Source organism: Bos grunniens, chromosome 9 (genome assembly GCF_055505025.1).
Source record: "Bos grunniens cultivar Pamir isolate PY7600 chromosome 9, Bosgru_T2T1.0, whole genome shotgun sequence".
Lineage (NCBI taxonomy): Eukaryota > Metazoa > Chordata > Mammalia > Artiodactyla > Bovidae > Bos > Bos grunniens.
In genome coordinates this window covers 44,245,267-44,268,169 of record NC_141173.1, presented here as the reverse complement: position 1 = coordinate 44,268,169, position 22,903 = coordinate 44,245,267, and the positions used below count along the sequence as shown (strand labels likewise).

Genomic DNA, 22,903 nt, shown 5'->3' with positions numbered 1-22,903 from the left:
ATCTCTCAACTCCTACCTGCCTAAAAGCAGGACAGAAGTTTACAAAAGTGCTCCCTCTGCTCTTTACCAGGAAGGACAAAGGTTAATCCCTGGAGATAACTTCAGACCCTTATCAAGGGAGAAGTCACCAACTTAAAGTTGCATAACGAATTTTATTCTTGCTTTTCCTGGTAAACTTTCCACAACTGGCCTTCCCTATACTTTTCTTTTATCTTGAGCTTTAAGACAGCATTTTAGCCTGAATTCTAAGCTAACTCCTTGAGTAACTCATTCTTCCCGGGGGCATCTCTCATGTATACAGGAGGCATACACGTTAATAAATTGGGTTGTTTTTCTCTTGTTAATCTTTTATTACAGAAGCCTCAGTAGAGAACTCAGAAGGGTAGAGGGAAAAATATTTTTCTTCCCCTACTAACCACAATCAGTTAAAACTGCTGTCCCTTTCCACTCCTACCTTCCCCTCCATTATAGCAATACTTCCTCTCTTGCCAGGTGATGCTACATTTGATTTGAAAAAATACAATTGCTTTGGGTTCAGTGGGAAACACTGACATGGTGCACAGTAATTTCTGAGTTGAGTTATTACAGGCTGCTCTGGTTTAAGAATGCCTTCCAAGAATATTCCTACTTCCCACTATGGCAACAAAACAAGGCATCACGGCACTTTACTATGGTAAGACTGGATGTCACGGTACCTAGCAATGGGTTATATGAGCAGTGAAGGAGAAACGTACTGTTCATGGGGCTCTCAAGGCAAGAATACTGAAGGGGTTTGCCATTCCCTTCTCCAGTGGACCACATTCTATCAGTAAAGGACAGAAATGGTATGGACCTGACAGAAGCAGAAGACATTAAGAAAACATGGCAAGAATACACAGAAGAACTGCACAAAAAAGATTTTCATGACCCAGGTAATCACGATGGTGTGATCACTGACCTAGAGCCAGACATCCTGGAATGTGAAGTCAGGTGGGCCTTAGGAAGCACCACTACGAACAAAGCTAGTGGAGGTGATGGAATTCCAGTTGAGCTATTTCAAATCCTGAAAGATGATGCTGTGAAAGTGCTGCACTCAATATGCCAGCAAATTTGGAAAACTCAGCAGTGGCCACAGGACTGGAAAAGGTCAGTTTTCATTCCAGTCCCAAAGAAAGGAAATGCCAAAGAATGCTCAAACTACTGCACAGTTGCACTCATCTCACACGCTAGTAAAGTAATGCTCAAAATTCTCCAAGCCAGGCTTCAGCAATGCGTGAACCATGAACTTGCAGATGTTCAAGCTGGTTTTAGAAAAGGCAGAGGAACCAGAGATCAAATTGCCAACATCTTCTGGATCATTGAAAAAGCAAAAGAGTTCCAGAAAAACATCTATTTCTGCTTTATTGACTATGCCAAAGCCTTTGACTGTGTGGATCACAATAAACTGTGGAAAATTCTGAAAGAGATGGGAATCCCAGACCACCTGACCTGCCTCTTGAGAAACCTATATGCAGGTCAGGAAGCAACAGTTAGAACTGGACATGGAACAACAGACTGGTTCCAAATAGGAAAAGGAGTATGTCAAGGTTGTATATTGTCACCCTGCTTATTTAATTTATATGCAGAGTACATCATGAGGAACACTGGGCTGGAAGAAGCACAAACTGGAATCAAGATTGCCAAGAGAAATATCAATAACTTCAGATATGCAGATGACACCACCCTTATGGCAGAAAGTGAAGAAGAACTAAAGAGCCTCTTGATGAAAGTGAAAGAGGAGAGTGAAAAAGTTGGCTTAAAGCTCAATGTTCAGAAAACTAAGATCATGGCATCCGGTCCCATCACTTCATGGCAAATAGATGGAGAAACAGTGGAAACAGTGACAGACTTTATTTTGGGGGGGCTCCAAAATCACTGTAGATGGTGACTGCAGCCATGAAATTAAAAGACGCTTACTCCTTGGAAGAAAAGTTATGACCAACCTAGTTTGCCGTTACTGCTAAGTCGCTTCAGTTCTATCCGACTCTGTGCGACCCCAGAGATGGCAGCCCACCAGGCTCCCCCATCCCTGGGATTCTCCAGGCAAGAACACTGGAGTGGGTTGCCATTGCCTTCTCTGGACTAACCTAGACAGCATATTAAAAAGCAGAGACGTTACTTTGCCAATAAAGGTCTGTCTAGTCAAGGCTATGGTTTTTCCAGTAGTCATGTATGGATGTAAGAGTTGGACTATAAAGAAAGCTGAGTGCAGAAGAATTGATGCTTTTGAATTGTGGTGTTGAAGAAGACTCTTGAGAGTCCCTTGGACTGCAAGGAGATCCAACCAGTCCATCCTAAGGAGATCAGTACTGGGTGTTCATTGGAAGGACTGATGCTAAAGCTGAAGCTCCAATACTTTGCCCACCTGATGCAAAGAGCTGACTCATTAGAAAAGACCCTGATGCTGGGAAAAATTGAGGGCAGGAGGAGGAGGAGGTAACAGAGGATGAGATCGTTGGACAGTATCACCGACTCAAAGGACAGAAGTTTGAGCAAACTCCAAGAGATGGTGAAGGACAGGGAAGACTGGTGTGCTTCAGTCCATGGGAGAGCAAAGAGTCAGACACAACTGAGTGACTGAACAACAACTCACATTCTGAGATGGCCCACACTGTCTGTGGAGTGTGTTTCTCTTTAAATAAATCCACTTCTTATCTATCACTTTGTCTCTCACTGAATTCTTTCTGCAATGAGACGTCAAGAACCTGAGCTTCACTGAGTGCTGAAACCAGGTATGTGATCTCAGTTGGAAGACTGTGAGGTCAAGTCCCAATCTGAGGTGCGTGGTGTTAAGAGGAATGGCTAGTCTTATAGAGAAATCACCCCCCCATACCCAGTTTCCGTGTTGCCACTTCTAAGGCTGCATAAGTGTCACTTGTGCCCAAATTCCCTCGGGAAGAGAGCTTGTGAGGCACTGCACTTCCCAATCCATGGATTGTTTTCCCTTGATTAAAGGACATCACACTTGCTACTAAATTGTATTATTTCTGTCATTTAACACCACTCTTGGGCTTCCCTGGTAGCTCAGCTGGTAAAGAATCTATAATGCAGGAGACCCTGGTTTGATTCCTGGGTCGGGAAGATCTGCTGGAGAAGGAATAGGCTACCCACTCCAGTATTCTTGGGCTGCCCTGGAGACTCAGCTGGTAAAGAATCCGCCTGCAATGTGGGAGACCTGGGTTCGACCCCTGGGTTGGGAAGATCCCCTGGAGAAGGGAACAGCTACCCACTCCAGTGTTCTGGCCCGGAGAATCCCATGGTCCATGAGGGCACAAAGAGTGGGACACAAATGAGCAGCCTTCACTTTCACAGGGAAGAGGTTAGGCTGCAGAGGATGAGATGGTTAGATGGCATCACCGCCTCAATGGACATGAATTTGAGCAAACTCCAGGATACTGAAGGACAGAGGAGCCTCGTGTGCTACAGTCCATGGGATCAGAGAGAGTTGGACGTGACTTAGCGACTGAACAACAGTTAATGAAGGTTGTCAATCAAAATGTATTTTGGGCTTATGCAGTGCACAAGAAAACGTGAGAGGACCTGAAATTTTACAGCTCGTAAAGAAAGCTGGAAGACATTTTTCCAATTCTGACAACCATCCTAAATTTTACATGACATGGACAATAAGGGAGAGCACAGCAGTGGGAGAGGAGCTGGGTGGCGAACAATACCAAGTTTGGCTTATGGAAAATCAGTTAACTGACAGTAGGCATACAGAAGAAGAGTCAGGGTGGCAGTCAGTAAGTCTTGTTTTGCACAAGTTGAGTTTCAGCTACAATGGGAACATCTAACTGAATGGGACTAAGTAGAGAGGCTGGAATTAGAAACAGGGATCTGCAAATCACCAAAACACAAAAAGAAGCTGGGAGCAGATGAGAGTACCTTAGGAGACAGAGGAAGGGATGACTAGAAAACAGTGATGGTTAAAGGGCTGGGGGAGAAATAAAGGGAGCCTTTAAAAAATACAAGAACTGGTTGAAAAGGCAAGAAGAAAACTAAAGGTGTCTAATGTCCCTGAAACCATGGAAAAAGTGAGCATAATGAAAGCGGTTTACAGTGCTGGAGACTTCTGAGGTCAAACTGGAAGAACTGAAAAGCATTGTTGGGCTGACAGCTCGGTCAGCTGTGACCCATGAGAACGCCTGCCGCTGCTTGGCCAGGCTGGAATTGAGGTTCCAGTGCATCACAAGAGAGTTTTCCAGGTGGCAGGGGGTGGGGAGAGCGAGTGGTAACTATCTGTAAACCACCAATGTTTAGGTAAGAGTTTTCTACTGACTCCTTTAGCTGAGCCCTCAGAGCTCCCTGGAAAACAGGTCAAGGGTAGACACCTGACCCATGGCCGCACACCGGCCAGGCCAGGGCTGCACCCTTCCTTCTGCACTTCCTCCCAACCCCAGGAATTCTTCCAGCAGGTGCACTTTCTCCTGCCCCTGTCCGCTCTCCCCAGTACAACCCAGTCAGGTGCAAATGCAAACCCAGAAGTGCCCAGGGGTGGTGGGGGTGGACAGCAGAGAGAAGCAGGTGGGTAGGAGGGTGAAGGACAGGCAGGTAAAGGCAGCAGAAAGAAGGAAACTGGTGTGATTACTGGTACAGGCATATGGTGGGGAAATCCAATGTTTCATGTTTCAGCCTAACTCTATAAACAGAATTAATCAGACACCTCATTTACACTTCCATGACACAATTTTACTGTCTTAAAGTCTAATCTCAAACAAGAAACAGGGAAGAGCATTCCTAAAGCCACTGCCTTGAGTTTCAGGTATACACAATTTAGAAGTGAATTTATTTTGCAGAGGAATAGTTCAATTTCTAACACTTTCTAATACTTCTGTCAAAGAGTGAAGTGTAACTTTCTAGCAAGAGATGTATTTCAGGCAGAGCATGACACTACTGATAAATATAACCATCAGATAGAACCCTTTCTCAAAAATACCTGGTGTAACCACTTTTTTTTAAAGTTCTATTCATCTTGAGAACTCTAAGTTATCTATGGGTTCCTACTGAATAAGTCATGAAGAAACTACAGATGGGCTGATAACAAGGAAATCATTTCATGTGACTTCCCTAGTGATACCAAAGCGTGGGCAAAAATGACATAACATCAATATTAAGTTATTCCCTTGGTTTACTGATGCTCAGTTGTGGCAAAAATATAATGACAGAACAAAAAAGGAAAAGCGAAACACCATCGAGGCCTTAGAAAGCTTTGTCTTAGTTTCAAAAAGCTGTACGTTACAAAGAAATCCTGTAAAAATCTTCCAAGGTGGGTGTTTTGTCATTGTTAGGTTTAGAGTTTTTTTTTAATCAGTTAGTTAGAAAAACAGTGTTCGTGCTGGATGACAAACACTGACTTACTTTGGTGCAAACTAAAGACTGCCTTAATGCCAATAGCTAATAGTAAAGGAGTAATTATTGCTTCAGGGCAGTTCAATTCACTCGCTCAGTCGTGTCCGACTCTTTGCGACCCCATGAAGCACAGCACGCCAGGCCTCCCTGTCCATCACCAACTCCCGGAGTTCACTCAGACTCAGGTCCATCGAGTCAGTGATGCCATCCAGCCATCTCATCCTCTGTCGTCCCCTTCTCCTGCTGCCCCCAATCCCTCCCAGCATCAGAGTCTTTTCCAATGAGTCAACTCTTCACATGAGGTGGCCAAAGTATTGGAGTTTCAGCTTTAGCATCATTTCCTTCCAAAGAAATCCCAGGGCTGATCTCCTTCAAAATGGACTGAGAAGCCATAATATGCTCCACCAATCACAAAGGATAGTCAAACTGAAAAAAGTCACTTTGGACACTGGAACCTCTGGGTTTACGTTAGTAAAACCCCACTACAACAGTAACCTCCTCATGTAGAAGTATTTTTACAGTACTTTAAGGCTCACATCTCCCATGTGATTCTCACAAGCAAGCAGTTGGAGAGGGAGGCATTATTACCATCGTGTGCAGTAATCTCAGTAAACTGAAATCTCCCAGAGCACCAAGGACCAGGTTCCCACTGCCACTCACACAGCAAAGGCATTCTGAGCCCCTGCACAGGTGGGAATGAGACAGAAGTCCATGACGGAAGCCGGTGAGCCTCTTTACAGTGGGTTTTGCTCCAGGGTGGTTAACACATGGCTAAATCAGTGTGCACAGATTCAACGTAACGTTTAAATCACTTTTATAAGGTATAAAACTTTCCGGTTCTCAAAGCCCACCCAAAAGCCTACACTGTCCTACTCTCAGTACCTTGGTGGAAACAGCAGAGGCCACAACATGCATGCCTGTGGGCAGCTGATTAGTTAGTAGCAGAGAGAGGAACCCAGGCCTCTACTTGCCCAGTTACAAGCCATTATTGCTTAAACAGAAGACAATATAATACCCACAAAGCACACGATCAACTGGCACAAGAAGAGACAGCTAGCTCTGTTTCTAACTCATTTTCTACAGAATACTAAAAAAAAAAAAAAAAAGGTATGCCCAAAGAGCCCGAACCAGCAAAGTAATGAGTGCTCTCTACCCAGAGTGGTCACGTGGGCATAGAAATCTAAATGCTTTTTAAGGAAAAAGAAAGCAAAGAATCAATGTCACTGCAGAGCCTACAATAATAATAAATGTCTAAAAATCCTGCCTATGATTTTTCCAAGGTTATTAACTGAGACAAACCATTAGAAAGATCTACATGGTCAAACTAATTTAAACAAAGTGTTGGGCCAAAATGGCAACTTCAAGAACGATAAGCCTCAAAAGCTTAAAAATTAAACAGGGTTGACCTTTTGAATAAATATTTGCGTTCAATTCTACAATGAAGGATAGCACCTCATTAGATGAACAGCCTTTATGCGGCTTTCAGAAAAAGCAGCTATTAAGCTTTCACTAAACTTAAAGGTAAAGTGCAATGTTTCATAACAACAGGAGTAGAGAATGACACAGAACTTCAATTGTTTTTCCAGCACAACCTTTAGTAATAAGGAAACGAAAAATTCCACCTGCAACCCCCTGCTTCACCACAATCACTGAATGGTTCTAGTTTTCTTACCAAATAATAAAAGCATCAGTTTTCTCTACGCTGCCAACTCTGTGAAACACAAAGAATACAGTAGCCACTGTTAATAACAGCACCACCAGATACTGTGTGCCTTTCGACTACAACCTGTGCCGCTGACTTTGTATGTGTTACCTCACTGAACTCCTAAAAACTCACAAAGATGAAGTGCCCAAGTGGGCTAGAAAGTTCTTGAATATGAACTCAAGAGCATCTAAAGCATTGTTGCTGTATTTCTGCAAACCCAACAAACCTACCTGCAAGTTCTGGAAGCACCAAAACTGCCTAAAGGAGCCTGAGAGAGTGCAGAGCCTAAGAGGGCACAACAGTGTTCAAGGGCTGTGTATCTATTTTTCATAGAAATCTGCCAGTGGGAGAGCCAGGCCTAGCAAAGGCAGGAAAAAAACACTGGTGCCTCGAAATCATTCTTCAAAAACCATAAGTTAAGTCATTCTTCATGTTTTTTTAGGAATCTGATGAAAGCCATGGATCTTCTTCCCAGAGACTCACATACAAAAATTTTGCATCATTTTAGAAGGCTTAGACTCCTAACGTCCATCTATGTATTTTTTTTTAATTTTCAACTGATTGAGCTAAGAATCAACAGAATGAGATTGAAAAAAAAAAAATGGGCACAAGAGTTCCTTAGAAATTGTTTGAAATGTTAGCACAATTCTGCTCATGTAAGTGAGCCTAGTTTTGATGCTTCTGACACATCTTCTGCAAAGACATCACCAAAGTAAAGAAGGGAGTTTTAGGTGCTACCACTGACGCTCACCGTTTTCCTGTGCAATTCCTGTCGTTCAGGCCACCAACCTTGTTTATGGCAGACCACGCTGTGAGAGCCACGTACGGCAGGGAGGCGGCTTGAGTATGAGTGAGTGACCTGGGCTTGTGAGAGACCTAGATTTGAGGACAACAGTCAAAAATAAGCAATGACTTGTGAACCTATGAACACAATTAAGTATACGTAACAGTCTGCCAGGTTCGGTGATTATCATAAACCCTGCTGCTGCTGCTAAGTCGCTTCAGTTGCTTCAGTTGTGTCCGACTCTATGCGACCCCATAGATGGCAGCCCACTAGGCTCCTCTGTCTCTAGGATTCTCCAGGCAAGAATACTGGAGTGCGTTGCCATTTCCTTCTCCAATGCATGAAAGTGAAAAGTGAAGTCACTCAGTCATGTCCGACTCTTAGCGACCCCATGGACTGCAGCCTACCAGGCTCCTCTGTCCATGGGATTTTCCAGGCAAGAGTACTGGAGTGGGGTGCCATTGCCTTCTCCGATCATAAACCCTACTCTAAGATTATTCCTAAGGAATTTATCCAAATGACTCAATCTGCCAAGCAGAGGGTCAGTAAGGTTTTATAGGTTACATTATTGGATACAGCTGTTTAATTCTTCACAACAAGACCACATTCAACAATCCCATTAGTCCTAACTATGGCCAGAAACAAATCCAAATACACCTTGAGCCCTCATAAATACATTCTAATTTGTTTTTGTGATTAGCTGTTTCCTTTACTCCCACTCAGTGGGTAAATAATCCACCTGCAATGCAGGAGACACAGGAGATGCAGGTTAGATCCCTGGGTGGGAAGATCCCCTGGAGGAGGAAAACGGCAACTCACTCCAGTGTTCTTGCCTGGAAAATCCCATGGCAGGGGAGTCTGGCGGGTTATAGTACATGGGGTCACAAAGAGTAGGGCACAACTGAACATACAGCACAATCTTTCCAGACTTTTCTAATCTCAGTAATACCCCTCTCCCCCTCCTACTCTCCCTTCTGCAGCCAATTTCCTTAATATTAACCCCTTTCTTTCTAATTAAACTGTCAGGCCTCCTGACTGCATTTGATTAGACTCCTGTTTTGAAAGTTATTTGAAACAGCTTGATACTTCCAATGCTTCCATTTATGATGAATCAGTATGCTCCATTTGGTATATTTGCTTTCAACAATTTACACTGAGGATAAAACCAAAGAACACAGCAGGGCTTCTAGATCTCACAAATCCCTGCTCCACAAGATACAGATAACCGCTCTGGCAGGCAGCACTATTTAAATGACATCCAATACATCTTAAAATATTTTTAAAAATTCCTTTTCTCTCAGTTCTTTTGAAACCACCCATAAAACTTGAACCTGATCTCAAAAAAACAAACAAACAAACAAAAAAAAACAATTATGTCAGAGATTGTTGTCAGTCTTTGTTTCTACTTTCCAATAGCATTTCAGCACAGAACCAGCGAGTTACCTCATTCCCACTGACAACAACAAATTCTGAGAGAGTGCCTTGTTTCCAGGGAGGAACTGCAGCCCAGACCTGAAACACACACACTGTTCGTTAGAAACAGATCTTTTTAAAACAAAGCTAAGCATGACAGTGTTCCCCAATACATACCCCACACCCTGTGAGAAAAAGCACAAGTCCACAACCCACCAAACAACAGTTATTTTCACATGATATCAATGTATTATTTAGAATGATTCTGGATTTACCAAGTCAAACCACATTGGAGGTCAGTTTAGTTCAGTTCAGTTCAGTCACTCAGTCACGTCCAACTCTTTGCAACCCCATGGACCGCAGCACACCAGGCCTCCCTGTCCATCACCAACTCCTGGAGTTTACTCTAACTCATGTCCATTGAGTCAGTGATGCCATCCAATCATCTCATCCTCTGTTGTCCCCTTCTCCTCCTGCCTTCAATCTTTCCCAGAATCAGGGTCTTTTCAAATGAGTCAATTCTTCCCATCAGGTGGCCAAAGTATTGGAGTTTCAGCTTCAGCGTCAGTCCTTCCAATGAATATTCAGGACTGATTTCTTTTAGGATGGACTGGTTTGATCTCCTTGCAGTCCAAGGGACTCTCAAGAGTTTTCTCCAACACCACAGTTCAAAAGCATCAATTCTTTGGCACTTAGCTTCCTTTATAGTCCAACTCTCACATCCATACATGACTTATGGAAAAACCATAGCCTTGACTAGATGGACCTTTGTTGGCAAAGTAACGTCTCTGCTTTTGAATATGCTATCTAGGTTGGTCATAACTTTTCTTCCAAGGAGTAAGCGTCTTTTAATTTCATGGCTGCAGTCACCATCTGCAGTGATTTTGGAGCCCTCCAAAATAAAGTCTGACACTGTTTCCACCATTTCCCCATCTATTTGCCATGAAGTGATGGGACCAGATGCCATAATCTTAGTTTTCTGAATGTTGAGCTTTAAACCAACTGTTTCCACTCTCCTTTCTTTCACTTTCATCAAGAGGCTCTTTAGTTCTTCACTTTCTGCCATCAGAGTAGTGTCATCTGCATATCTGAGGTTGCTGATATTTCTCCCAGCAATCTTGGTTTCAGCTTGTGCTTCGAGCCCAGCATTTCTCATGATGTACTCTGCATATAACTTAAATAAGCAGGGTGACAATATACAGCCTTGACATATTCCTCTCCATATCTGGAACCAGTCTGTTCCATGTCCAGTTCTAACTGTTGCTTCCTGACCTGCATACAGATTTCTCAAGAGGCAGGTCAGGTGGTCTGGTATTCCCATCTCTTTCACAATTTTCCACAGTTTGTTGTGATCCACACAGTCAAAGGCTCTGGCATAGTCAATAAAGCAGAAGTAGATGTTTTTCTGGAACTCTCTTGTTTTTCAGTGATCCAACGGATACTGGCAATTTGATCTCTGGTTCCTCTGCCTTTTCTAAATCCAGCTTGAACATCTGGAAGTTCACGGTTCACATACTGTTGAAGCCTGGCTTGGAGAATTTTGAGTTATTACTTTACTAGTGTGTAAGATGAGTGCATTGTGTGGTAGTTTGACCATTCTTTGGCATTGCCTTTCTTTGGGATTGGAATGAAAACTGACCTTTTCCAGTCCTGTGGCCACTGCGGAGTTTTCCCAATTTTCTGGCTTATTGAGTGCAGCACTTTCACAGCATCCTCTTTTAGGATTTGAAATAGCTCAACTGCAATTCCATCACCTCCACTAGCTTTGTTCGCAGTGGCTTCCTAAGGCCCAGTTGACTTTGCATTCCAGGATGTCTGGCTCTAGGTGAGTGATCACATCATCGTGATTATCTGGGACGTGAAGATCTTTTTTTACAGTTTTTCTATGTATTCTTGCCACCTCTTCTTAATATCTTCTGCTTCTATTAGGTCCATACCAATTCTGTCCTTTATTGAGTCCATCTTTGCATGAAATGTTCCCTTTGTATCTCTAATTTTCTTGATGAGATCTCTAGTCATTCCAATTGTTTTCCTCTTATTTCTTTGCATTGATCACTGAGGAAGGCTTTCTTATCTCTCCTTGCTATTCTTTGGAACTCTGCATTCAAATGGGTGTATTTTTCCTTGTCTCCTTTGCTCTTTGCCTCTCTTCTTTTCACAGCTATTTGTAAGGCCTCCTCAGACAGCCATTTTGCTTTTTTGCATTTTTCTTGGGGATGGTCTTGATCCCTGTCTCCTGTACAATGTCACAAACCTCCATCCTCAGTTCATCAGGCGCTCTATCAGATCTAATCCCTTGAATCTATTTGTCACTTCCACTGTATAATTGTAAGGGATTAAATTTAGGTAATACCTGAATGGTCTACTGGTTTTCCCTACTTTCTTCAATTTAAGTCTGAATTTGGCAATACAGAGCTCATGAACTGAGCCACAGTCAGCTCCCAGTCTTGTTTTTGCTGACTGTATAGAGCTTCTCCACCTTTGGCTGCAAAAAACATAATCAATCTGATCTTAGTATTGACCAGCTGGTGATGGCCATGTGTAGAGTCTTCTCTTGTGTTGTTGGAAGAGGGTGTTTGCTATGACCAGAGAATTCGCTTGGCAAAACTCTATTAGCCTTTGCCCTGCTACATTCTGTACTCCCAAGGCCAAATTTGCCTGTTACTCCAGGTGTTTCTTGACTTCCTACTTTTGCATTCCAGTCCCCTATATTGAAAAGGACATCTTTTTTGGGTGTTAGCTCTTGAAGCTCTTGTAGGTCTTCACAGAACTGTTCAACTTCAGCTTCTTCAGCATTACTGGTCAGGGCATAGACTTGGATCACCGTGATACTGAATGGTTTGCCTTGGAAACAAACAGAGATCATTCTGTCATTTTTGAGATTGCTTCCAAGTACTGCATTTTGGACTCTTTTGTTGACTATGAGGGCTACTCCATTTCTTCTAAGGGATTCTTGCCATCAGTAGTAGATATAATGATCATCTGAGTTAAATTCACCCATTCCAGTCCATTTTAGTTGACATTGGAGGTAGGCAGCAGTAAATCCTGCTGTATTTACTCACTACTTAGAGCACCAGCTGGAGAAGGCATTGGCAACCCACTCCAGTATCTTGCCTGGAGAATCCCAGGGACAGAGGAGCCTAGTGGGCTGGCATCTATGGGGTTGCACAGAGTTGGACACAACTGAAGCGACTTAGCAGCAGCAGCAGCAGTATAACACCAGCAAGAACATGTTCTCCGGAGCTTTAATCCTGGCTTCTATCACTTATTTGCTGTGGGACCTCTTTACAGCTTAAGTCTCATCTGTAGACTGGCCTAACTGTACTCACTTCACAGAGATTAAATTAGTTTTTTTTTTTTTTTTAATGAAAAACAACTGGAACAGTGCTATTATTATGAGCTGACTTTAATTTCTTTGTATAAAAGTTCAAAGTGACAAGGGACAGGTGATTATATCACCCTTTAGCTATTTCAAAACCATCTAACTCATAAGATAAAATTGTCATTTAAAGACTTAAAAAGTCCCAATCATATCTTGTTTTCACTTGTATATTTTTTCTTAAAAAAATTTTTTTAATAGGAGGGTAATTGCTTTATAAGCTTTACAACGCTGTGCTGCTTTCCACTGCACAACACCACGAGTCAGTTCTAAGTATGCATATATCCCCTCCCTCTTGAGCCTCCTTTCCCACATATATCCTAAAGACTTGCAATTCTCAGGCACTAGCTTTAGAATGTTCAAGCACAGCAAGCTATTGTGACAGAACCAGGAAACAGAATCATGAACTGAACCAAGAAAAGGAGGGTTCCAGCCAAAGCTCAGTGTATTTGTTGAAAAGAAGAAGAAAAGGTCAGTGATATGGAATATACTTCCAAAAGCAGGAGAATGAAACCAGCCAATTTTGAAAAGGAATAGTGGAATGTGATAACTCACCTCATCTCCAGGTTTGAAGTACCTTACATCAAGTCCACACTCCATCACCACACCAGACACATCCCGACCCAGAGTCAGAGGAAATTCTTCTCCTTTGATTTTAACATGTAAAGGATCACGTTTCATATTTAAAGCTGTGGCTCCATAACCACCTAGAAGATACAATTTACTTTTTTCTTTCAAAAGAATGAGATGCTTTCAAAACTGCTGCAGTTATGGGCCAGGTACAATTCTAGATCCTCAAGAAGTAGATTATAATCAATCTTACAAATTTTTTACCATCACACAGGAAAGCATAAAAACAATGAGTGTTGTTCCTTTCAAAGGAAATTACTAGGAAAGTTATAATCACTTTTAAAGAAATTTTATATTGGACTATAGTTAATTAACAATCACTTTTTGAAATTCTAATTCTGAAACGGTCTTCAGAACTGGTCTTTGAAGTTGGTTTCCTTATTAATTTACTCATTCATGAACTTTTTCAACACGAAATCATTTGAAGCCAAGTCTGGTAAAGTAGATAAATGTCAAAGTTGTCTGACAAAATAAATAAGGCATAGGTATAGTATCTGATACTAACACACTGGTCTACGAGTAATTGTCCCTGTCTCCCCAAAAATGTTTCTAAAACACCTCTGGGTTAAGTGTAAGATTCCCAGATGGAAAAGAACCACTTGGTTGCATCAACTCCGATATGCTAAATCAGGCTGATTGCATTATTATATATCTTTTTAATTTAAGAATATTTACATAAATATCAACAGAACTGAAAATGTTCCTCTGATCACTTTTTTGTTTTTCAAAATAAATTGGCTACATATAATAATCCAAAGTAGTTTATTACACATCATCCACACATAAAATGGTTTTCCTAAGGCACAAAAGTGTCTGCAGTCATCTTTTCTGCTTGACATCCTCCTGAGAACATTTCTGCTACGTGAGGCTCTCCTAGATAAGCAATTTGCTCATCTTTTTAGGGTCATGCACCGCAATTCATGCTCCAGAATCACTAAACCATTCTGAAAGTCTCCCCTTTTCTCCCACTCATCCTCATCAGATCTTAACGATGAGGAGAAACCAGCAAAGGAGCCCAAGAAGGCTTGGCTAATGAAAAGGTATCCAGAAAGTCAAGTGAAGAGGGCCATTTAAAGAAGTCAGATGCTGCTGCCAGGGAAGAAAGTTTTCAAACAAGGTCAGGAGCTGCCAATAGACCTTTAAGAAACAAAAAAAAATTCCCCCCCAAAACAAAATATAGGATCCAACAGCACAGCTTGGTGACCTTTTTAGGAGCAGTTGCTATGGCATGTGGTGACAGAGTATGGGAATGAGGAACTGAACACCATGAGAACATTCAACTCTTCCAAATATTGAGAGTATTGCTATAGAGAGTGGGAAAATGGGGCAGTGGAGAAGGGAAAGTGAGATGGAAGATGTTTGGTGGTGGGTGGTGGTGGTTTAGTTGCTACATTGTGTCCGACTCTTGTGATCCCACAGACTGTACTCCACCAGACTCCTTTGTCCATGGGATTCTCCAGGCAAGAATACTGGAGTGAGTTGCCATTTCCTTCTCCAGGGGATCTTCCCAACCTAGGGATCAAGCCCTGGTCTCCTGCATTGCAGGCGAATTCTTCACACCTGAGCCACCAGGGAAGCCCACTGAAGGACTTTTAAGTCTTTTTTTTTTTGGTCCTCTTTATGAGTGGAGAAATAACAGCCAATGTGAGTGATCCAGTGGAAAGGGAAACACTGAAGATAAAGCAGACAATTGCTGAAACAATGCTCCTGAGTGGGTGAGCAGGCATGGGGTCTAGAACCTTGGTGGAGGGCTGGCCTTATATGGGAACAATGACATTTAATCCATACAGCAAGAGGTAGAGAATACAGGGAGAGAGGCTGACAGGGGAGGGCAGAAGTTGTTTTTCTAATAAAAAATCAAGACACATGGAAGAAAGCATTTTAAAATTGGGCAAGTCCCAAAAAATCTAAGCTGATGGCCACCATGCCGATATTAGATACATGCCAGCTGGCTAGTTAGGAGTGCATTCTACCAGGGGGGAAATAACTTCCCATGTAATACTCACAAAAATCACATTTTAGTCTTCCTGTCTTATTCCTTTTCCACCTCTCAAACACAATAAAACAATTATTCACTGAAATTCCTATGTGATTTGATCAACAAAAGTGGGAATTTAGTCAAGTAAAATTTTCAAGCTGCCAAAAAAAAAAAACCACTCCAGTCCCTTTCTGAGCTTCACAGCCTGCAAAAGAAGGCTGTTTTCTCGGTTACTTGGATATCGACTGAGTAGTCCTGGCTCACTGGTACCAGCTAAACTAGTCCCAAATCCAGAAATAGCTGGTAGTTAGGAACTGAGAATCTGCTTGGAGACAGTGAATGGGGAACCTTAGCAGTTCTGTGTCATTGTTAGAGGTGATCAGTTTGGTTCAGAGATGGAACGACCTGGACAATCCTAAATCTGCCATCAGTTTCAAAAGCTTTGATCTTATCTAAAGAAACGAAACTTTGTTGGTATGATGCTGTTGGCTGAATTTTTTTTTCTATTTTAAGATAATTCACTTCATTACCCATTTATATGATTTATGATTTTATATCCAACAACAGTAGCCATCTCCAGAAAAATAGGTGGCTCTCATCTTTCAAAATAGACATGTCCTTGCTTTCTTGTCAAGGGAAATAATGCTCCCTATAGTTTACAATTTCATTTCTCCAAGCTACCATTTCAGGTATCTTCTGCAACAGTAATCATACATTCTCAAATAAGAATCCATGGGCAGGAAATACAGAGGATAACTACAAATAATATTACCCATTCAAGTCATTAAAAAACTATGATGTCTCAAGAATACTATATAAAAGTAAAATGTGTTATTAAATAGCAGCCAAGAAAGTGCAGATTCAGCCATTCTACTGAAATTAAAATGTACAATGTAACACAAATACATAAACTGTGCGTGTGCATTCAAAGAAATGAAAAGTTAACAACTTATTGACTGGAGATGTATTAATATGTCTTTTGTCACTCGAACATTATTGACCAGAGATTTTTAATAAAATTGCTGGTCACAGGCACTGATTTCTACAAAAATCCCCTGGTCAATAATGTGTTAAAAGATCTAAACAAAGACAAAATGCTTTTAAAAATTGCTCAAGGATTAAAAAAAAATATTTTACTTTGTAATCAAATTAGAATGAAAATATAAAGTGACATTAATGACTGAATGACAACTACATATGTGAAACACCAAAAAAGGCTATAGTTGACAGGGCATGGGCTCTACCTTCAAAGAGCTTCTAATCAAGGAGATGGCAAGTGCATGCTGCTCACTAGGTATAAATCTACCACTTAAAGATAATTCCAATAGGAGTCTCTCTGTTGGCTCAATGGTAAAAAGTTTACCTGCCAATGAAGGAGACATGGGTTCAATCCCTTATGTGAGAAGATCCCACATACCACAGAGTAAGTCCATGTGCCACAACTACTGAGCCTGTGCTCTAGAGCCTGGGCCCTGCAACAACTGAGCCCACGTGCCAAAACTACTGAAGCCCAAGTGCCCTGGAGTCCATCCGCTGCAGCAAGAAGCCGCTGCAGTAAGAAGCCCAAGCACTGCTGCTACAGAGCAGTCCATGCAGCAGGGAAGACCAAGCACAACCCAAAATAGACAACAAAGTTTTTTTAAAAAAGGTAATTCTGATAAACACTAAATTATCTTCATGCCCAATGGAAACAGAGTAAGCTGAAACACCTAGCAGTAGCAACTATTCTAAGCAAACAAAAGGAAACAAGTGTATCTTTCATGGGGCAATCGCCATAAAATCATTTAAACATATCTCTTTCCCCACAAAGAAATGTGTAATAGCTGTTCCTCATATGTCTAGATCAGCACTGTCCAACAGGGATGTAATGCAAGCCACATATCTAACTTAAAATTTTCAAGCAGACACTAAAAAGTGAAAAGAAAGTGAAATTAATGCTAATAATATTTTACTTAATATATCCAAAATATTATCAGATCAATATATAATGAACATAAAATTAATAAGACATTTTACACTCATTTTTTACTAAGTCTTGAAATCTAGTGTATATTTTATACTAACTGTACATCCCAATTCAGACTAGCCACATTTCAATTGCTCACTTTTTGTCATTATTTTCCAAAGTGAAAGTAATTCACAGTAATCAATCTTTTCAGCACTGTAATAACTGCATAAGGAATATAGTGCACTCCAAGCTTTGTCAATAACCCCTAGCAGAAATTAAGATAACATTATTTCCATTGAAGATGGAGCACAACAGAAAAGCATATTTTAACTTCCAAGGGCAGAACGCAACAACAAAATGAGGAAGAGTACTGTGTCCATATCTTGGCATCCTGTTCTGCTGCTTTGTCCACTGAACCGTTAGAAAAAGCTGGGAGTAGTGGAAGGGCAAACTCAAATTATTATGAAAATGCAAATTCTGAACTGATGTGAAAACATAACCATACCTTTAAAACCTGTGATGGACCTCAGAACATCATAAAGTTCCTAGCAAAATGTACCAGAAAGTTAGCTGTGGATACAATCCTCAAGTCCCAATTTACATTTTTAAGGTAGCACTGGAAGCAATTCAAACTTTTATTTTGTAAAAGATTTAAGCATACCATGGACATTGCCAGTTCAAAAATTTTTGAAATACCTACTGGGATACTGTCAAAACCCTAAACCATTTCTTTGTGTTAATCCCCCCAAAAGTAGTCAATAACAACTAATCTTTTAAAACTGATCCCTGATGAGGTTGTCTCAAGTTAAAAAAAAAAAAAAAAAAGGTAATGAGCAATGTCTTTTGAAACTTACTTCTCATATTAACATCTATAGGATTTATACTTGCAGCGTGAACTTTGATAATGACTTCATTTGGATAGTGTATCATTGGTATCATCATGTTCTGGGTAAATCGAAGCACTTCATTACTCCCATATTTATCTATCACCCAAGCAGGCATGACAGTGCTTCTTGGAGAGGTAGTACTAATTTTTCGAACTGAAGGCTTTTGTACAACTTGGCTTCTCCAGAAGCAAACCGCAGTGCATGCATTTCTTCTAAACACACAGGTCTTCAGAAATCCCATTGTAAACAGTGGTTGAATTACGTGCCCTAATTAAAAGGCACTTAAACGGGATCAAACCCTCACACCTGAATTCCGTCAAATTCCGTCTGAATTCCGCCAAACACTCTGGCTGGTTTCAAAGCTGAGAATTTTAAAATGCAGACAGATTAATGGAGCAATCAAAGAAAGAAGAGTATGGATTTACTTTACTCTTCACATCTGAAATACTCCAATTCCCATTCCAATCAGTATGCCATTCATTCTCCTCCTCCCTTACACCAGCTCCCCTTAAAAGCAAAACCCCTAAAATCCTGCCCTGTCCCAGAAGCCCTCTGAGGGAGAAGCCGACTCCTCTCGCGATCCGGACGCCACAGAAATTCACACACTTCCAGGCTTCCGCCGCGACCCTAGCCCGGAGTCTCCTTGTCACGCTTTCTCTTTCCCTTCGGGACTTGCTTAGCGGCACCAGCCAATCGTGTGCAAAGATCATTTGCCTTGGGCTGCAATTCGACCAATCCGAGAACTCGGTGCTGACAGGTTCTGTGATGATCAAAGATGGCTGCGCACATGTAATACCAGCAGCGGCAACTGACCTTTCTGTTCTTCTCGTCACCTGGTCCCTGGGGTGGCAGACGGGGCACGAGGACCATGTTGGGCCGGACCCTGCGAGAAGTGAGTCGAATTGTCTGCTGAGGGTCCAAGAGGTCGGGAAGATTCGGGGAGTCCTTCTTCTTGTGGACGAGGGGCTCCCCCTTCCTAACCGCGTCTTGGTCAGCCTCGCTGCCTTCTGCCTTAGAACTTGGGGGGGATTCGGACCTCCGAGTCCTTAGGCTGTGCTCCTTGTATCCTTTCGGAGTTATATTCTCAGCGGGGAAGGCTTCTGCCCCGCGGCGTTGTGGGGTGGAAGGCAGAGTGGCTTCTCTCGATTATTCGTTTGCTCAGGCTGCCTCCAGCTCTTGATGGCCTCGAGGTAGGCTCTGCCATATAACGGGGATTTAGCTAGTCCTTGTCCACTACACTCATCTGATGCAGTCCTCACTAAGGACCCCGCAAATCTGTCCCTTGCAAAAGCCAAACTAGTGATTCTTAGCTCCCCACCCCAACCCCGCATATATTCATTCTCCAAGCTTCCACAACCTCCAAGATACCTACGATTTTCTTACCTGTGTCTCCATTTCCTCCACCTCATTTTTGAACTCTAGGCTATATTTGTGAATGTCTTCTGGACAGCTCTTCCAAATGTCCCACAAGCACCCCAGACTCAATTTAACCGAAGTTGACTTAATCATTGTAACAGAACCACCTCTTGCATCTCAACCTACATCATAAAAAACAAAAACATGATTTCTGATATTCTCTTGTTCAGGACACAAGTGTTATTCCAGTTACCCTTAGATTTTTCTTCATATGTCATGTCCAATAGGTCACTAAATTCTGTTCATTCTTTTTTGAAATTATGTCTGGAGTCTGTGCTCTCATTTTGTCCCTGCTCTTAGGGCTTTAATTCAGATCTCCTTGCTTTCTGGCACAGATCTCCCGACCTGCCCAGCTGTCTGATAGCAGACCCACTGCTATCAGAATCACCTTGGGCCCTCCTTAAAAACTACAGCTGTGTCCCCCTCATGTAGGTCATTATGGTAAGACCCAGAGGATATGGTTTAACCTTAGCTCCCAGGTGATTCTGCCGGTAGATTTAGCAATTGAGGACCTACCCCACCTTCCATCTTCCGTTTGTATCTTCACTTGGAAAGTCTTTTTCTTTTTCCAACTGGCAGCCTTTTAGAAAACTATAAATTATGAGAACTTTAAATCCATTGGCTTTAAATGATGAACAGCTATTCCCTCAATACATTTTTGTTTTACCATACTAAATTGCATCTGCTTATACTGTCAGTGAACAATCTAATTTGTTCTTGAAATTTTTAAAAAATATTTTAACTACAAACTTAATGTAAAATGAAATACAACCTAAAAAAATGGGGTATTTTTTTTTCTGCCCTTTCCCCCAGCACTGCCTTTTTTGTACCAGCCTTCCTCACTAATGTTGTCCAGTGAGCCATTGTGAGAGCAATTTTTACCTCAAGGGGGAAAATACATTTAGGGAATCTGACCCAAGGGTAGCCAGAAAGTTGCCTTGACATGATTACTTTCACTTAGTCTCTCCTTTAACAAATATTTATTGATACCTATTGTGCAAAACATTATTTGGTTATTTTCCCAGACCCTAATATATCTTCTGTCCACTCTGTTATTTCCACATCATTGTACCAGTGCCCCAAATTCTATGAATTAGAGATTAATTTAGTACATATTCCATTTTAAAGATGGATCTTTACACATTCCATATGTAAAGATGCCTGGGACAGTTGAATGATTTATCCATTGTAATTATAATCAATCAGATTTCTCTCCATCACACTCTAGCTGAGATTATCAATTGAAGGAAGAGAAAATTTGTAGGGGAGGGTATTTGGGGAAGGACTGGAAACTGGTGTTTTGAGATAACTTGAGGGACCTGAGTGGAGGCTTAGGGCAGTAGAGGAGCCCTGGGAAGAAGCACTGGTGTGTGTGTGAGTCACTCAGTCACGGCCGACTCTTTGCAGCCCCGTGGACTGTAGCCCACCAGGCTTCTCTGTCCGTGCGATTCTCCAGGCAAGAATACTGGATTGCCATTCCCTTCTCCAGAGGATTTTCCCAACCCAGGGAACGAATCCTGGTCTCCTGCATTGCTGGCAGATTCTTTACCATTTGAACTATAGAGAAGCACTAAAAAGAGGTAAAATGCCAAATGGGAGATAAAACTGCTACTTGTAAATTTTACCCAGGTATGTTCAGGAAAGGGAAGAATCTTACTTTCACTCTTTGTATTTTAGTGGCCTGATCCCAGTGTTACTAGGAACCAAACACCACACTAGTATTACTGGCCCTATAATTATATTAAATGGTTATTGTTATATTAAAGAAAATTAATTTTATATCCAACAGGTTTCTTGGGGGTCTAGCCTAAGAACATTTAATTGCTGTTCTATGGGAAAATAGATTCCAAATTTTAAACATCTCAGTTCATTCATTAACATTTATTGAGCACCTCTGTGTTCTAGACATTGAGGATCAACATGAAGAAAGAAATTCCTGCCCTTATGAAACCTACGTTTGTGTGGGGAAGGAGGCATTCAGTAAGTTTAATAATATAATTTCAAGTAGTATACGTGCTATGAAGAAAGGTTAAGCGGGCTATTTTGTTGTTCAGTGACTCAGTCCTGCCCGACTCTACAACCTCATGGACTGCAGCACGCCAAGCTTCCCTGTCCTTCACTATCTCCCAGAGCGTGCTCAGACTCATGTCCATTGTGTCAGTGATGCCATCCAACCATCTCATTCTCTGTCACCCCTTTTCCCTCAGTCTTTCCAGCATCAGAGTATAGTGAGAATTAGTTGGGGGATATGGATGTTTTAGAGTGATCAGGAAAGTTTCTCTGACTGAGTGGGTGATATATAATAGAGACCTGAAAGATAAAAAGGGTGAACCCTGGGAAGAACTGGGAGAAGGGTCTTTGAGGCAGGAAGAAGAGTAAGTGGAAAATCCCTGAAGCAGGGGCAAACTTGACATGTTCAAGGAAGCTCTCTTCTCACCCAAGAGAAGCAGGAACCAGATGACCTTTCAGGCCATGAGAAGGAATGTGGGTTTTATTCTAAATGTAATGCAAATCCTCTAGAAGGTTGTGAGTCTTTGGACATGATCTGATTTAAAATTTAAAAAGCTCCAGGCTACTCAGGATTGTGGTCTGGAGGAAGGCAAATGGAGAAGCAGGGAGGCCAGTTAGAAGGCCGTTGCCTTGCCAAGAGCTGATGCAGCATGAATAGGGTGGTGGGAGCAGAAGTAATACAGAATAGGGGTTTTGTTTCTTAAGTTTGGGCTTTCTGACAGATTGGATATAGGTTTGATGGACAGAGACGAGTTAAGGAGGATGCTTGGATTTGGGGCCTGGGCAAGTGGCACAGTGGTAAAGAATCCACCTGCCAGTGCAGGAGACACAAGAGATGCAGGTTCAATCCCTGGGTCAGGAAAATCCCCTGGAGAAGGAAATGGCAACCCACTCTACTATTCTTGCCTGGAGAATTCATGGACAGAGGCCCCATAGTTCATGGGGTCACAAACAGTCAGACACAGCTGAGCACAGCACACAGAATCAAGATGGGAAAGATTCTACAGGGAGCGTGTTGTGAGGAGAAAGTTATCAAGACAGGATAATTTTGAGATGCCTCCAAAGATATCCAAGCGAAGAGGTTGGTTAAGCAGATGGATATAGGAATGTGGAGATCAAGAGAGAAGCTAGGTATGAAGATATGAGTTGGCCAGAGTGGAGGAGATAATTGAAGTCATGCAGTCAGATGAGATCATCTGGGAAGCTGAGTGAAAATATAGAAGAAGGGATAATACTTTCCAACATTTCGAGGTCAGCAGCAGGAAGCACAGCTAGCAAAAGAGACTTGAAGGAATGGCCTTAAGTAAGGCAGGAGGAAACCAGAAGGGCTTGGTCTCCTGAAATACAAGTGGAAAAGAAGTGCTTCCAGGAGCGGGTGATGTTGAATGC

General features: G+C 41.9%; 2 protein-coding genes across 9 annotated transcripts in view; one reads left to right on the top strand and one right to left on the bottom strand.

Annotated features, from left to right (window-relative positions):
• The window catches only part of RTN4IP1 (reticulon 4 interacting protein 1), a 141,220-nt gene that overhangs the window by 32,949 nt on the left and 85,368 nt on the right, over positions 1-22,903 (bottom strand). For 2 of the 6 annotated variants that reach the window (XM_086317511.1, XM_086317513.1), the window contains exons 1-5: positions 18,695-18,766; positions 18,056-18,450; positions 13,201-13,352; positions 9,297-9,365; positions 7,821-7,945 (exon numbers count right to left, since the gene is read on the bottom strand). In XM_086317511.1, coding sequence (XP_086173637.1) covers positions 7,821-7,945; positions 9,297-9,365; positions 13,201-13,352; positions 18,056-18,329 — 620 coding nt within the window. In that variant the 5' untranslated portion in view covers positions 18,330-18,450; positions 18,695-18,766. Of the gene's footprint in view, positions 1-7,820; positions 7,946-9,296; positions 9,366-13,200; positions 13,353-18,055; positions 18,767-19,471; positions 19,849-22,903 lie in introns of those variants that run through there. The other 4 variants (XM_086317512.1, XM_086317515.1, XM_086317510.1 and 1 more) reach the window with 4 other exon arrangements.
• QRSL1 (glutaminyl-tRNA amidotransferase subunit QRSL1) overlaps positions 18,841-22,903 on the top strand; it is a 33,255-nt gene continuing 29,192 nt past the window's right edge. Inside the window, exons 1-2 of one of the 3 annotated variants that reach the window (XM_086317507.1) lie at positions 18,841-18,980; positions 21,410-21,484. In XM_086317507.1, the coding sequence (XP_086173633.1) occupies positions 18,957-18,980; positions 21,410-21,484 (99 nt within the window). In that variant the 5' untranslated portion in view covers positions 18,841-18,956. Of the gene's footprint in view, positions 18,981-20,902; positions 21,085-21,409; positions 21,485-22,903 lie in introns of those variants that run through there. The other 2 variants (XM_086317508.1, XM_086317509.1) reach the window with 2 other exon arrangements.